At 39.4% G+C, this 17264-nt stretch overlaps 2 protein-coding genes across 3 annotated transcripts; one reads left to right on the top strand and one right to left on the bottom strand.

Moving 5' to 3' along the window:
- Positions 1-19: 19 nt before the first annotated feature.
- On the top strand, positions 20-819 carry cmc4 (C-x(9)-C motif containing 4 homolog (S. cerevisiae)). The gene is made up of 2 exons (XM_064349600.1): positions 20-224; positions 477-819. Exons 1-2 carry the CDS (start codon positions 167-169, stop codon positions 614-616), a joined length of 198 nt encoding a protein of 65 aa, XP_064205670.1. The 5' UTR covers positions 20-166; the 3' UTR covers positions 617-819.
- Positions 820-1036: 217 nt separating this feature from the next.
- fundc2 (fun14 domain containing 2) lies at positions 1037-6512 on the bottom strand. 2 transcript variants are annotated; one of them, XM_064349598.1, is made up of 6 exons: positions 6031-6512; positions 3941-4094; positions 3682-3757; positions 3053-3181; positions 2742-2790; positions 1037-1765 (listed from the first exon to the last, which is right to left on the bottom strand). In XM_064349598.1, the coding sequence occupies exons 1-6, from the start codon at positions 6044-6046 to the stop codon at positions 1620-1622; spliced, it is 570 nt and encodes a 189-aa protein (XP_064205668.1). In that variant the 5' UTR covers positions 6047-6512; the 3' UTR covers positions 1037-1619. The 2 variants fall into 2 exon arrangements, with proteins under 2 accessions (XP_064205668.1, XP_064205669.1); XM_064349599.1 differs by lacking the exon at positions 1037-1765 and having other exon boundaries at positions 2110-2790; positions 6031-6508.
- Between the last annotated feature and the right edge of the window lie 10752 nt (positions 6513-17264).

Here is a 17264-nt window from a genome sequence, read left to right as displayed (position 1 = left end):
GATGCTGTTGTTCCAGTCGGACACCTTTTTTGGCTGGACCGACCGTTCACGCAGCGAGCGAAGCGTCTTAGTTTTGCTTGTCGTGCTCGCCTGACCTTCACGCATATAGATTCAATTATTAGATACGTTTTACAGAAAAATCTTCAAAAAAAGTAACCAAAACGAAATGTCACAAAAAGATCCTTGTCAGAAGCAAGCATGTGAAATACAGAAATGTTTACAAGGTAACGGCTTGGCTAATGTAACGTTACTCCAAAGATGGCCATGTCATTTATTTAAGAGTTGGTTTAGTTAATCTAGTCTATTTGTTATTCTAAGAATTTAGATGACCTGTCAGCTATGGCGTTTACGTTGAACATTCTTCATATTTAGCTCTAGCTACGGCAGCAGTCTTGCTAGTTGATTAAAATGTATGCATGATTCATCTTTATTGTGGTTAAAGTTTGCTAACAGCACGCTGCCCCTGAATCACACAGCTAACAGATACATTGAGAGCCGATGCGAAGACGTGATCAGGGAAATGCGTCGGTGCTGTTCAGCTCTTGCTGGGAAGGATTCGATCTGCTGCTCAGGGTTCGCGAAAGAACAGAAGACAGAAGGAGAAAGAAAAGCCTGACTGCTTGGTGTCGACGTGTTTTGTGAAATGTACTCATTCTGTTGTATGTACGCCCCTGGACGTAAAGATGATGATACTGTGGAATTATCCGCAAATGTTTCGCTTAACGTTTAAGCTGTAACTAGAGCCAGTTGCCTGCTAATAATGGTATCAATGTTCTGTACACTCATTCAGTTTCAATTAAAGCAACAATTACAATGTAATTTACTTTGCATATAATTCTGGTCCAGTTGTTGGTCCAATTTAACAGCATCCCTAAGAGCTGATTAAATGCTACTATATCCCCCACAGTAAATACATGCCTGTTCAAATACTTCATTTCTCCGAAATTGAACATTATTTTCTTTGTAGCAAAAGTATACAGCATTTTAAAAACCATCAAAATGTGATACATAAGAAAACATGCATGTGGGATATTGCTCAGTTGAGTGATATTTATTCTGTTTCTGTAATAGAATCTCAAATACATTTGGTCCTATTTCCTTGAATTTACTTCCGCATCCTATGAGCTTCTCCACCGTAAATGGTGATGCAGTAAAGTCAGATTTAAATTGTATTTGTGATGATGGAGCGATGGATTCTTCTCATGAAATCTTGTAAAGCAGGTGCAACATTGCAACGAACTTTTATTGTAATGATATTAATCAACTCAGTGCAATCAAAACTGCCTTTCTTTCAAGTTGATATCTTGAACTTAGCTATTGAGGAGGTTTGCTAGGATTGATATTGCATATTTACATAGTTGAGTCACAACTGGCCACTCAAAACATGCAAATAGGTCCCTATATTACACATCTTCTGACAGTTTAATCTGAAATTGGTACTGTACAATGGGGTAAGGTAAATTTTGTAAAATTTAAAATGTACTAGTTGACACAAGTGAGGACACAAAAATATTGCCTCATATAGTGCCCCAATATAGTTCTACACCCAATCCCTTGAGATCTCTCCCCCAAACTGAAACAATTGGAACAGGGCTGATATTGTTTTTAGTGATATCTTCTTATAAGGGGAGGAAACCAAACCAGTAATGCCAGTTGTAGGAAGGAGTGAATCTACTATAGGATGCGAGTTCTATGGAGCTCCATGTTTTCAGAGCAGTACGGAGTTGGATGAATATGGATGTACCACTGTGTCCAGTCTTACTTCCTTTAGGGAGAAAAAAACAACTTTTTATGGCAGCACTAGCTGAAAGTAACTGTTAAACTTGCATAGTTTGCTATCTTTTTATGTACATACAAACATCTATTATTTATCATATGTACCATATTACTTAATATGCACTTTTGTGGCTTACGTTCAGAAAATGTCATTTTAAAATCTGTTAAATTTTTTGTGTGGTTTTTATGTTCTTGGTTTGTCTGTGCAATATTGGTACCATCCTATATTAGGTGCAGCATGACTGAAGTGAAGGATGCAGAATGTCTTTAATAAGATGAAAAGTATGTACTGCTCTAAATTCAACATTCAAACAAAAGACAAACTCGGAGACATTAGGAGTTCATATGGATAGTTCATTATCAGTTTCACTGGATACCTTTTTTGTATGAAATGCTTCTGCTCAATCAAGCTTTGTCATCCAGTAACCTAGCTTATTTTTTAATGAAACATTCTTGTGTTGTAGCCTTCCCTATGCTGTGAGAGGATACACTGATGTTATTTAAACATGAGTATCCCTCCGATTAATTTATTAAAATCCCTTCTGTGCTGGAATAATAGTCAGTGCCATCCTGCTTATACAAGAGAAATATTCTGGGCAAAATGCAACTGTCCCAGAGCTGCTGTTTATACACATTCTTACAATGTGTACTCCAGCATTTCATTATTATAAACAAACATCATACAGTGAAAATAAAATATACAGAAAATAATATTTCAATTACCTGCGCTTTGGCCATGCTTAAGCCCACCCCACAAGCTGATTCTTAATGTGAACCACTTTTTAAAAGCCTATATTGCACATCAAGCTTTCAGAATGTTCCATATAAGATGCAAAAATACTTGCTTTTAAATCTATACTTGATAGATTGTGATTGAATATATGCACACTATAAGAAAATAATGATTTAAAAGAAAACAAACAAGAAGTATATTTCCTAAGATGCCAGACCGATGAGGAACCCACCGGCAAACCCCCCAGAGAGAACCAGGTTTTTCTTCACAAATGACTGCACCTAGAAGAGGGGAAAGAGGAAAACATCCATCACTGGATATATATGGATATATATAAATATATGGATCAATGCTTTTTCATGGGCACTGTAAATACCACAATGCCTTGCTACCATTATGGAGAGTGTGACATTTATAAACGCAGTTTCCAGGGCACTGAGGCTGAATGAATGCACACGAGACACTGTCTTACATACTGCACTATTAAAAATGGAGTGAACATGGCGCTCATGCTCTAGATGTTTTGTGGGCAGACAGCCGTACCTCTTGCGCCTTCGTCCGCACCTCCTTCGGGGGCTTCTCTGCGCTGAGCTTCAGCTGTTTCTTCGCCTTGTTCACGTCCTTCTCCACCCTCTTCCAGTCCACCGTTATGTACCCTGTGTGATTTGCGATCTGAAACACATTTTTAGCCACTGATGCTTTACTTAATCAACAACCAGCAGAATGGAGTGGTGGTTAAGGAACTTGGCTTGAAACCGGACGGCTGCAGATTCAGTTTGAAGGTGGCGCCTTTGTTGAAGCCAAGAGCAAATTACTGAGCCTGAATGGCATCCATAAAAAGATGCCATCATATAAATTCAAACCATGTGATATGCAAGACGCACGTGTTCCACGAGATAAAGGCATTGGCTACGCAAATGTTGGCTTTTGGAGTTCACAGGTTCGGTGTGTGAAAGTGAAAGTCTCTCACTGGGCTGAACCACCTCCTTGATAATCCCGGACTAATAAAGTACTCTGCGTATGACTCTGACCAAAGAGTCCAGTGTCTCAGCAGCAGCAGAAACTGCCAGGCGCACACACTAATGCCAATTACTCATTCAGTCGAAGTAAAATTAAAGCAAAAGCTGTTTGTCATACAGTGAACCAACACACAGCGTACAGCCGGCCATTACCTGAAGCAGAATGAAGCCTCCACCCACTGCTGAAGCGGCAAGCTTCCCCACTTTTTGAAACAGATACCCTGCACACCTATTTCAGGGAAATGGGGAAAAAAACAACATCACAGAGATTCACTTGCTCCAACTCACTGCAAGTGTACTTAATCTTGCCCACTTGAACTGCATTCAGACAGTGCAAACTGCATTCAGACAGTGCATATCAGTATGTGAATGTGATGTACTAAGCGCACCAATTCAGATTAAGCTCACACACCAGCCTGTAACTCCTCCAATCACAAGCTGCTTGGCCACGGAATACTTCTCTGCAGCTGGGCCAGAGTCCTTCTTCCCAAAGGCCCTGTTCCACCAGTTCTGTTTCTTGGCGTACTCTGCCAGTTCCATTACATCGAAGGTCTCCTCACCAGTGTCTAGGAAGACACATGGAACGCATGGAAATGAAGACCAATCATCGGTTTGATTTCTGAAAACCCAAATGTTTTCTTAAATATAAAATACAAATATTGTATCTGTGGTCAAATAGGCCATTAAAATGCAAAGGCAAAAGCGGCGATGAAGCTGCGTGCAACAGGCAACACATCAGTTCACCACACAATAAATTACTGTTTGCTGTGTACAGGGTAGCAATCAGCTGAAGAATATCTTACACTAACTTGCAATATTACACTTATCACCATTCGTACAGTAAGTATGTTCTAATGTACAGTATTGGTATAATTTTGCTCATATGTTACCAATGTCATGGGGACCAAATTTATGCCAATCGCTGCAGGGAAATGCTTGCATGCACAAATTTGTCCAGAGATCTAAACATGAGATTTAAACGATAGATGGAAGCTGGTTATTACATTTGCTGACTACAGCTACCAACTAGAAAACATCGAAGTTCACCTGAAAAATACACCTGGGCCCTTCTGCATGAAACCAAAACTGAAACAAGCTGGTCTTAGTCTTGCCTTTATAACTACCGTAAAAAAAAAAGCTTCCAAAAATATTTTTTGACACCAACATAGCCACTGGACAGATATCAAAACATTACAAATATGTTAAGTGTGAACCACATTTGTCATGGCACTGGTATCTAGGTCTTGGGGGTCCTGAACTAGTGGCTACTCAGCACACTACAGCAGAGACAGCAGTTATTCTACAGGCCAAAAACTTGTGGAGAATCTCAACAGAATCGCAACTGCGGCAAAGGCTACTGCCAACGAATTTCATACGAGATGATTCTGAAGAAAAATAAAAATTTCAAATCTTAAAACGGCTCTTCGCATTGTGTTAGCTGCGCTTGCCGTTGTCCAAATCAAGAGAACGACCTTGACTACTGCAAACCGAGCGTCAAAACAGAGCCCTAATATAGCTGATCTACCGCCGTCAACAGATGGCCTCTGGTGTCGTTTTCAGAAAATGGGATTTGGGCTTGGAATAGCGCAAAGGAGTCTCGACCGATACATGCCACTCCCTACGAGACACAAACTGACTTCATGCTCTGAAAAACATTAAAAACATGAAACGCAAAACAAAATGTCACGCGAAATTTGGTTGTGCCGCCAGCATAATTTTAGGTCAAGGAATCTGCTCGTTTTCATTCGTAAAAACGCACAAACGTCCATGCACAATATTGCATACAACCATATGCGCAGTAACGTTAGCCCGGTGTTTAAGAATCATACAGTGCATTTTATAACAAAACCAAAATGTAGAAAGTGGGCCAGCGGGCCTGTGGTAATATTATAGCCACGGTTTAAAAATAAACTATAAATCCATCATTTGAATAGTTAGAAAATATGCATGTCATGGTTTGCAAACGAAGTTAGCAAAGATTAATTCAGTGAAAATGGGAACTTGTTTTTTTGGTGCAGCACCAATCGAATAAAGTGTTTAGACCTGTTATTCCGCTCGCTAGGCATCCAAATCTAAATTTGAAACGATGCTTCGCTCCAGTCCTTCAGACATATCTGAGTACTGACATGGCCAGGGTGCTAACGTTAGCATGCTAGTTTCGCTTGTGTTGACCGTCTATAATAAGCAGGATTCGGTGTTCTTTGCAATAGCTTGCCAAATTAACGTAACCATTTTACAGCTTTTTAACTTTAACGAAGTTACAGTTGTGAAAGAATTCCAATGCGATGCTGGTAAACTTTTCTGAAGGACAGTTTCCAAATAGCTAACTTGGTGCATTCGCAGCTATAATAGCGTTAACTATTAGTTTCTTTTTTGTTCGTTTGTTTTTTTTGCATGGAAAAATAAGCCTGTAGTTCATTAAAATACATATATTTACTTTAATTTCCGTGTTTGCTGAATTAGTTTATTGTCTAGTGTCTACTTATGACTGGAGAAACTTACCTTTCTGCCCTGACATTTTTGCGGTTTAAACCCGGACGCAGTTGCGCGGTGATGCGCTGTTATGAGTAGAACTCCGTTGGACGTCAGCTGGCGCGTAGAGGCGATTCCTCGAACCAGAACTAGCACAAAAAAGCTTTAGCACATAAAACCCGATTTATGCCACTGATCTGTAAAATCAAGTTATTTGTTTTTATGCACCGAAGAATGAGCTGTTGAAGAGAATATGTTTAATTTGCTGTTCTTTTTAAAACGGGCTATAACCGCGTAGGTTCCCTGCACTTGAGCTGGTACTTTAACGTTAGTACAAACAGACCCTGAAGCGAGATAATCTAGACTTAATCCGTAGCGCCTGGATCCCAGCATTGACTCCATACAGTTCTGTGCATCACACACTCTTACAGTTTGTAAAATTTCACGATTTCTGAACTACGGATGGGTAACCCGCCCGTCCAAAATATATATTAACATAAAATCCATGACACCATCGTGTGGTGACCTTGGGTACTGGTAAAGCACACATGCGTAAAGAGGCGCAGGATCGAAGACTCGCACAGTCCATAATCATGTGTTCATTTGGTAGATCTGGTTGGTGGGGGAACCCTAAGATCCTGTTTATGAAAAGAAGCATGCCACTCTGGTGCTGGATTTAGGTGGGCAAGATAATACTACTACTACTACTATATAATAATAATAATAATAATAATAATAATAATAATAATAATAACAATAACAATAATAATAGTTGCAAATTGGTTGGTGTGATGAGCTCTGCATTCACTACTCTCTATAGCATACTAATATTACTGATATTCCCATGAATCACCAATAAAACACAGTTTGTTTGTTTTTTGGACAAGACTATTCACTATTTTGCGATGAGTAGCCTACAAAACCATCATTCACAGAAAACATACTTTCATATGTGATATACAGTTAATTATAAATTTTGAACTTAATATCACATAGATTCATTCAACATTTGTTCAGTAAATTGACATGTTTTTGTTTTCTGTAACAAACTCAGTTTGGCAAGTTAACAAAAAATCTGTATAGACCCATTCTGACCAGTTCAGATACCAAAATGGATAAATATGAAATATAAAGAGACACATTAAATCAAGAGAAATGACCGCTATAAGCATCTGTTTAGTTCTTGATTGATAAATGGCATTCCAGTTTTTGACAAGACAAACCTGACACCTGCAGTCACATCAGACTGGGCACATCTTTGGTATGTTAGAGGGAAAAAATACTCACGAAGTAGTGATTTTACTGTTATATAATTTTGTACTAATATAAATGTATGTTGATATCTTAACTTAGTGTGCGGAAGGCATTGAGCTCTTAAGTTGAAGCTGATGCTATCCCATGGTTGCCCCTCGTCTTTATGCTACACTGTTCTGCCCCCTTGTCTTTATGCCACTCTGTTCTGCCCCTCTTTATGCCACTCTGCTCTGCCCCCTTGCTGTTTTGCCCCCTTTGTCTTTTCTGTATGAAGGAATGGTCAACGATTTCCCAGTATGTTCACCATCTCATACAACAAGTTATGGAGCATACTATATCATTACCTGTGTTTTGTTTTGATTATTTTTTAGGAATAATTTTGGAGGACACTGCATGTGTGTGTGTGTGTGTGTGTGTGCATATCTTTGTTGCTGTTGAACTTCAAAATGCAATGTAGTTCAATAAATTGTGATAGAGTGAAACAACAATATAAAAGATAATTGACAAAACATGAACTAATGAAGTGAGATAGATGTAATACACACAAAAAACAAGAATGATGTATTCTACTTACTCAGATAGACAAAAACCAAGGATTCACTTGTAAAATTGAAGAACTGTTTTATTACCTTTATAATAGTAAAATTGGCCTCATATACAATACACAAGAGCACAGCAAATCTTAAGTGTTTTTCATTTTGTTAACTTTATTTACAGGGTGAAAAGACAAACAGATAGCATTTCCACTCTTGATCTTCTGTTTTTTTATGTGACTTTTTGTAGCCAGTAATGTTCTTACAGACCCAGTAATCAGATGTAGCTGTATTTGATTTTCACACAGATCCTACCCTGAATACTGAGTATGCAATGAACATCACAAAAAATCCAGACACGTTCCCAGTTTTGAGGTTCATAGTCACCACAAAAATAAATTCTTTACACTTTTTTCAGCAGTGAAATGTTTGAAGCACAACCACACCAGTTTCCTGTTACATGCATGTGATAAATGTAAATGTAGAATAAAACTCAACGTCACTTTAACACAAGAGATGACTTCACCCCTGTGCTGATGCAGCTGTTAGCAGTATATAATATGCTCAGTGGTTTAGTTTTGTGCAGTGTAGATTTTGTGCATTTGTGTCAGATTAGGAAGGACACTCCTTGTGTGTTTAAATCAGCTTGTGTCTCTGTATCCGAGGGGAATATCACATCCTTTATATGATATTTGTGCTCTTTACATAGTATTTGCCCAAATTAACATATGATCCTGCTGAAGGAGAATCTACTAAATTCAGAATCCTGATTCACTGGTGCTTGTTATAGCCTTCGGTTTAAAAAGAGAGAAGCTGAATTATGTAAATGTAAATAAACATCCCCCCTCCCCACACCATGAATTTCATTGACAGTTAACTGTCGAACCTCTACTTCCCTTTGGATGAAGCACACACACATCCTTCCAGTTTCATTTTTAAAACCGCATAAAAAGTTTTTTCTTGATTCACTACTCCAAGAGAACACAGCATGTAAAGAAATGATCTTTTAAGGGAATTAAGTTAAGGGCATTTCACAAAGAGGTAAAGCATCCAGTATATCTTGCCATCACTGATGTTTTCCCCATTTTAGACTGGTGCACATAGCAAAACCTACAAGAACTTTGTTTTGTGGTAAAATGAGTTCACAAGCCTTTCCATGAAGATTTAAAACAAGCATTTTAAACAAGCATAACAAAAACATAAAATATGCTACAAGTTACGTGCATAAAAAATGGTTCACACATTAGCAGAGGAATGCTAACAGGAGAGGAACGGCATTCTCTGACACCAGTGATAGTGGATAATAGATGTCAACTTAAAGCTTTTGGTCCCACTGTAAGAAAACCTTTAGACAGACCTTTCATAAACTAATTTTTAACAAATTTGTCAGAAACATGCCTGCTGGGTTAAGATGTTACCTGTCTCCACGAGCCGCGTGTCTTCCATCTCAGAGCTCGGCTCGGAGTCCACATCCTTCCTGCTTCACTCGACCCCAAATTCTTAGAATCCGTAAAAACGACTTCCTCAGCCGAAGATGCAGTTGCGCGCAGAGGATCAGGGCTGAAGCGGTGGGAGAGACAGCCTCGTGCAGGAGGGCTGTGAAAGTGACTGAGCGGGAGACGGCGGCCTTGGTTTAGTACTGTCACTCTCTGAATTCCCCCGGGTCTCTCCCTACACCTGGATGGGAATTATGAGCATTAGTCACCTATCAGGGACAGTCCCCAGCGCTTCATTTCACTGGCTCAATACGTCCACATAACGCATGTTCTCCGCCAGTAAGATGCATTCATTTGCCAATAGTATATACTCTTTCCTCACAACCCATGGATTCTAATAATTTGCGAGACAGTCACAGATGATATTCTCACAGAATACAGACGCAGGTCTCCTGAGGGTGGAAATAAAACTGAAACCTTTAGTTAATCTCCCTTCTTTCACTTGGGCATTTCTGATGCACTTCTCTTGTGAAAGTGCTCATGTTGTATATTTTTATTTCCTTCAGTGACACACGTACTTTCTTTTAGAATTACACAGTTACAGCATGCTCAGTGCCCAGAGTTACACAGTTACAGCATGCTCAGTGCTAGTTCACTGTTCAGATGCTCATGCTAGAGTTACACAGTTACAGCACACTCAGTGCTCAGAGTTACACAGTTACAGCGTGCTCAGTGCTCAGAGTTACACAGTTACAGCACGCTCAGTGCTCAGAGTTACACAGTTACAGCATGCTCAGTGCTCAGAGTTACACAGTTACAGCATGCTCAGTGCTCAGTTACACATTTACAGCATGCTCAGTGCTCAGAGTTACACAGTTACAGCATGCTCAGTGCTCAGAGTTACACAGTTACAGCATGCTCAGTGCTCAGAGTTACACAGTTACAGCATGCTCAGTGCTCAGAGTTACACAGTTACAGCATGCTCAGTGCTCAGAGTTACACAGTTACAGCATGCTCAGTGCTCAGTACAGCATGCTTCAGTTACGTTAAGCATGCTCAGTGCTCAGAGTTACACAGTTACAGCATGCTCAGTGCTCAGTTACACAGTTACAGCATGCTCAGTGCTCAGAGTTACACAGTTACAGCATGCTCAGTGCTCAGAGTTACAGTTACAGCATGCTCAGTGCTCAGAGTTACACAGTTACAGCAAGCTCAGTGCTCAGTTACACAGTTACAGCATGCTCAGTGCTCAGAGTTACACAGTTACAGCATGCTCAGTGCTCAGTTACACAGTTACAGCATGCTCAGTGCTCAGAGTTACACAGTTACAGCATGCTCAGTGCTCAGAGTTACACAGTTACAGCATGCTCAGTGCCTAGTTTCTGTTATATTGTCTTCTCACACAAAGTGTAAGGAGGCACTATCAAATATAGCATTTTCAGGACAGTACTTACATTGTTTGTTTTGGGGGATTTAAATTCAGTATATTTGTTCTATTTTGTTCAAAATGATTCCTTAACTTGGGTATAGGATGAAATGGAGCATTTCTGATGACCATTAACCTTTCTGTAGTGACTACTGAAAACTGATGTTGTATTTGCAACTTTTTATTGAGTGAATCCATTAAGATGCATATCCACTCTGAATAAATGATGAAAATAAATTTTAATGACAATACATTTAGCAATATTATGTTTTACGTCTTTGTCATATTTATGTGACAAATCTCCATTTTATTTTAAGTGCCACAATTAAAATTTTCCTCTTTTATGAAAAGCCAAAAATCACTCTTTATGATGCAATTTTAAATAATGCAATTTAATTAAGTTGGCTTTATGCTATCCATGTTTTATCATGAGGTATGTATCATCTGTATCATACCACTGAAAATATCAAATATATAATTTTGTCAGCAGCAAATATTCTTGCAGTGAAAAGTGTGTGAACTCGCAGTTGTGTGTGTGAGCGTGTGTTTTCGTGGGGGGGTTCTTCAGCATTACCTCATCCAGTTTTCATCACTCATTTCCTTCTGAGAAAGATGACCTTCTGTAGGCTCTGCAGTGATCTCAGCATCAGTGTTGTAATCAGCAGACTTCAGAGGTCCCCACAAGCCCTTGATTTGCATAAACATTTTGGTGAATCATACTGACGCTTGACACCCAAAGAGGGGAAAGTTTATGAAGCCGGTATACAGGAAGTCAGCAGTCTGCTGGTTACCAGCGATGGTGGGCGGGGCCTTTTCTGCTTACTGGGGCACTGCTGTGACCTCAGATCAAATGTAGAACATGCGAGCCTGACTCGCACAGACAAAGCGCTGTCTCATCCCCAAATGGCAAATGGCAATGAGAGAGTTCACCATTCAACACAAGAAAGCCAGACAAGGAATCTGTGTGGACCAGGGACTGATTGATTAAGTTTTTATAGAGTTTTTACAGAGTTGAATTCAATGAAACTCCTTACAAATCTCACAGTAACCCCACCCTGCTTAACTCCACCCCCTCAAACACTTCCTGGGTCTTGGGACTTGAGTTCTTGCCGGTAAACTGCCCTATAGCCCCCCCCCCCCCCCCTCTCATATTTTTGTCACATGGGTAATTATCTGTGGAAATGTGTCTATACTGTATAGCCTCACACAGGGGACCCCAGGATTAAACGCCTAATAAAACCCTTCTGGTTACAAGAACTAAAGACGGCTCAGAAACCCAGCAGAAATATAGGATAATATTTTGGGGCCTAAGGGAAAACCATTCAAAGGAACAGGCATTTAGATTGAATTCATGTTTTTTATATTTGCATCATAGATCCAAGACATGGTAGAGTTTATTTTTAAATACCTGTAACATAGTCTCAACATGTACAAACATTGTTTTTGTAGAATATACACTAACTGTTCATATTATTATTTTATTTTTTTCATTTTTGAACAAAATTACAAAATAATCTGCAGGATAACGTGTGGCATTTCTGTGTACTGCCCTGTAGCCAGTCCAGACCACTCCTTGGTTCTCCAGTTCTCAATTTTTAAATCTACTACTAAATGTCTCAGACATTTAAGATAAAAAAGATAAGGCTTGCACCTACCAAGAAAGCTGTTTTGTTTTTAAACTAATTACAGTCAGCACACTGCCCCATCCCTATAGTGTCATGTCCACATGAAATACACAACTTGGGATGTTGAATGAATCACTATCTGGCAATGAGTCTCTTGGTGTTCTACAGAAGTTTGTCATCTCTATGTTGCAGAAGTAGCCAGGGCTGTGTTGTTGGAAAGGTGAACAAGCTCTTTGGAATTAGGACGCAGGTGACACTGATGTGATGATGTCACAGAAGGACTGTATAATGAGCAAACAGAGCTGTACGTAAGAGATTAATACATAAAGCTCTGTGCTGTGCACTGACTGTGCTGAAAGTCATGGGTAATGGGCACAGCTTGTGGTTGGCTGTTATTTTGGCACTGCTTGTTGTAAATGTCAGCTGTAGGGCAGTACCTGAGACCAAGGGCACCTCTCCCTCATCGCAGAGGTTACTGGTGCTGAGGGCATCACCTGGGCAGGGCTCAGGAAGGACACAGGAGCTCACAGCGATCTCACCGCAAGATGTAACTGCAGACGATCCCACCATAGACGATCCGTTCGACCCTGAGGACAGCTGGGAAAGAGGTGAGCACTATTCCTGTGCTTTCCTGTCCTCAGGAAATCCTGCAGATTATTTAAAATTCCATTTTTCCTGAAGTAACAGTTGCTGAAGCACTGAATGGGGCCAGCACATGACTGCGCTTATTACGCTGTGCACTACATTCAGAACCGGCCTGTGTTTGCTAATGGCAGTGAATTGAACGCAGGGTCTGTTCTTGGTGAACGCAGAAACGGACTGATGGAGTTCATCATGGAGACTGTGGAGCACTTCCAGCTGCACATCCCTGGTGCTGCAGTCATCGTGGTCCCCGTCAGTGTGGTCCTGATGCTCATGCTGTGCTGCCTGACGTTAGTGTCTGACATCAGCACCCTTCCCTCCGAGCTCTGTCACTCATCCCCCTACTCAGGCTCAAACTACACACTTCCACTCACATCAATCCTCCCCCTACTCACGCTCAAACTGTACACTCACTCACAATACTGACATCAATCCTCCCCCTACTCACGCTCAAACTGAACACTCACACTCACAATACTCACATCAATCCTCCCCCTACTCACGCTCAAACTGTACACTCACACTCACAATACTCACATCAATCCCCCCCCCCTATTCACACTCAAACTGTACACTCACAATACTCACATCAATCCTCCCCCTACTCACGCTCAAACTACACGCTCACACTCACAATACTCACATCAATCCTCCCCCTGCTCACGCTCAAACTGTACACTCACAATTCTGACGTCAATCCTCCCCCTACTCACGCTCAAACTACACGCTCACACTCACAATACTGACATCAATCCTCCCCCTACTCACGCTCAAACTGTACACTCACAATACTCACATCAATCCTCCCCCTACTCACGCTCAAACTGTACACTCACACTCACAATACTCACATCAATCCTCCCCCTACTCACGCTCAAACTGTACACTCACACACATCAATTCTTCAGTCAGTTGTGCAGAATTCTCTCAATTACTCTGTCTCTGTTATTAGTGTAAATATGAAACAAGACTACTGTTATCTGTCAGGATTATTCATGGGTTTCCTTTCAAAACATGTAGTCCTATCTCCTCCCAACTTCCTTAAAATCGCATTTTTAACTACACATAGAATTTGCTTTTGATTTATAATGATTAATTTTTTATTTTTAGACTCCTAAAAAATGTAACCTTCCTAATTTGTTAACATTTGTGTGTAGAATTCCCAACACAACAAAACAACACTGTTGCTAGGCGATCACACAACCAAACAAACAGCTCTTGATTTTCTAAAATTTGTCTCCTGTAGCATTTCCATATTTAGGCGAGAGATAACATTGGTAACATTAATATTTACTAATGACAAATGTCACACAGACGTCATCATTTTAGCAAGCTACCTTTTCTTGCTACTGTCAGACATGACACAAGCTAACCTAGTGAATCAGTTACATTAGCTGGGTAGCTACACTCTGCTTCCATTTTAAGCCACTTATTAAACCTACTACCTTCCAAATTACTATATAAAGTTTAGTCTAATAAAAGTTTAAAGCTGTCATTTTCTGGGAAAAGATCTTAAGCTATTTGAGTAGTAATGTATACATTCTCATACTGGTAGCTCAATGGCTAGTGTGCCTGCATTTAGTCATAGAATTGTTTCAGTATACAGCTGCTTAGACCTGTACTCTGCAGAGCTCGGCCAAGTGTATATACTTACATTAATATTTTCTAAATAAATTATTCACAAAGTTATGCAGTTAAATTTAAGTTTTGTAAAGTTGTTTTACTGTAGTATTTGAATGTACAGTGAGCTCCATAATGTTTGGGTTAAAGAAATGTTTTTCTTGATTTGGCTCTTTACTCCACAATTTTAGATTTGTAATCAAACAATTCACATGTGGTTAAAGTGCACATTCTCAGCTTATTTGATTACACATCTAAAAATGTGAAGCACAGAGCCAAATCAGGAAAAAAATGTCTTTGGCCCAAACATAATGAAACTCGCTGTATTTGGGTTCAATGTCTATCGATATATCCTTCCTATTTCAGCTCATTTTACACTTTGAACTCCCAGTGTGATCATAATCTGCTGTGTGATCTCTATGTCACATTCAGACCTCACATATTAGACCTTTTCAGGTGTGTGTGAGGAGCTGCTAGCGCATAGAGGAAAATGCCAATGGGAAATGCTACATATTGCTCCTTTAAACTAGCATACTATCCATCACAGGTGAGTAAGTACAGGTGAATATGCACAGGTGATTATACACAGATGAATATGTACAGGTGAATATGCACAGGCGATTATACACAGATGAATATGTACAGGTGAATATGCACAGGTGATTATACACAGATGAAAAAGTACAGGTGAATATGCACAGGTGATTATACACAGATGAATAAGTACAGGTGAATATGCACAGGTGATTATACACAGATGAGTAAGTACAGGTGAATATCCACAGGTGATTATACACAGATGAATATGTACAGGTGAATATGCGCATGTGAGGTATCAGGGGCTGACCTGGGATCAGCCAGCTGGAGTCAGCTAAGAGACAGCAGGGCTGCTTGGAGGAGATTTAACGGACACCTGGTGTCTGTCTTTCAGGTTTGCACTTGATCAGCCTCTGCAGTGAGACAGACAGACAGACAGACAGACAGACAGGCAGGCAGGCAGGCAGGCAGACAGACAGACAGACAGACAGACAGACAGGCAGAGCAGCCTCCGTGGGACAACTTCAGCAACGAGCGCAAACATCAAAATATCCAACAAATCAATTAACATTTTTCAATCAATGTTGGTAATCACTGAATTTAATAAACAGTACATAAGTTTCTCAGAAATATAAGCCATACACATTTAAATATTACTGTGACAATATGAATATATTTTGAAAATGTGAAAAGGAATCGTATGACTATATGATTTCAGGAATATAAAAATAAAATGTTTTTTTTTTGGATGAAAATATGTAATTTATTATAAACAAAAATAAGACAATATTTGGCAAACGTTAACCACGTCTTCACAAATAAATGTGTGCAACAGTATAATTTCATGGAATCAGTAAATTGTATGCTAAAATATAATACAAACTAAGTGATGCGAATCTTTTTTATGGCCATGACATTTTAAAAAATGTGTTTCAGTTTTCCACACATACTTTCAGTGATGACAGACCAATGTTCAGAGTGAACACTGGAACTAGATATAATTTATTTTGTATCAACCTAGGTAAATATACAGCAATTGTTTTTTTAATTTTATTTGGCTTGTGGGTAATTCAGGAGGTTGCAAGCATCAAAGTTTCCAAATGTTCTCTGTTTTTTTTTTTGCTTAATATTATTATTATTTTCCCTTTGTTTGAATCGGTTGACCTACACCTGAATGCAGCCCTGGAGAACAGGGATCTGCTTCTCTGGGCCTGGAGAGACACAGGATTTCCTGCTTTTTGTTGTTATTCAGCACTTACATTTTAAGGCTTACACATACTTCTGATTGTAAGAATTTTGCACACTCATAATTGTGAGTTCTACACACTAATAATGGTGAGTCTTGTGCACATTTGTGATTGTGAGAGTTCTGAACAAATGAAACACTCACTAAACATGGAATTATTTTATATTAGACCACTTACAGGATAAGGTTTGTGAGGCCACCACCATCTGTTGCCTTGTACCCCAAGTCTGAACCCACAAATAATGAATAATTACACAGGCTTAAAAGCTACTACAACCTTCATTTTAAAGCAATTTAAAGTTTAAAGGTGCCTTTTTGTTAATGGTGTCTAATTTCTCAGTGAAAAAAGAAAATAATAAAAATCTAAAGTCACAAAGAAATGGCTTGGAATGGAATGTAATCAAACGAACCATGAAACCCTTACAAGTGACTGCATGAATATTAACACTAGAGGGCGTTTACACCCAGGAATTCAGTACGAGGTTCAGCGTAACAATAGGACAAAAAAAAAAGGCTAAATTGCAGCTGCGACCTGTTATTTTACTATCTTAATCATTTATATTTAATCTTAAAGATCTAGTTAATTTAGCTAAATATTGTGTTAAATATTTCATCATTTAAAACTGAATTGCCTCAAATAGGGACAGTGACTCATTTCCATTTGAAGAAAAAGATGTGCTTGCATACAAAAATCCCTTTCTTTAAATGTGAATGACAGGCAGCAATACGTATCATAGCTTGGTTGAACAACATTACTGCTTGAGATCAGGAAATGAGTTTCACTGATTGCTTCTCATAGCATTCCAGTTATTGTTGACATGATATTGCGCCAAGGTGTTGCAGAAGGATAACGTTTTCCACTCAAATCTCAGAGCACAAAGCTCACTTTCATAAAATGTTCCTTCCTTTTCCTAGGATGGTAAAGTCAGCAGTGGTGACGTAGCC

The sequence above is a fragment of the Anguilla rostrata genome, chromosome 9 (genome assembly GCF_018555375.3).
Source record: "Anguilla rostrata isolate EN2019 chromosome 9, ASM1855537v3, whole genome shotgun sequence".
In the NCBI taxonomy this organism is placed as follows: domain Eukaryota; kingdom Metazoa; phylum Chordata; class Actinopteri; order Anguilliformes; family Anguillidae; genus Anguilla; species Anguilla rostrata.
Note: the sequence above shows the minus strand (reverse complement) of the source record. Positions and strands in the feature narration are given on the sequence as shown.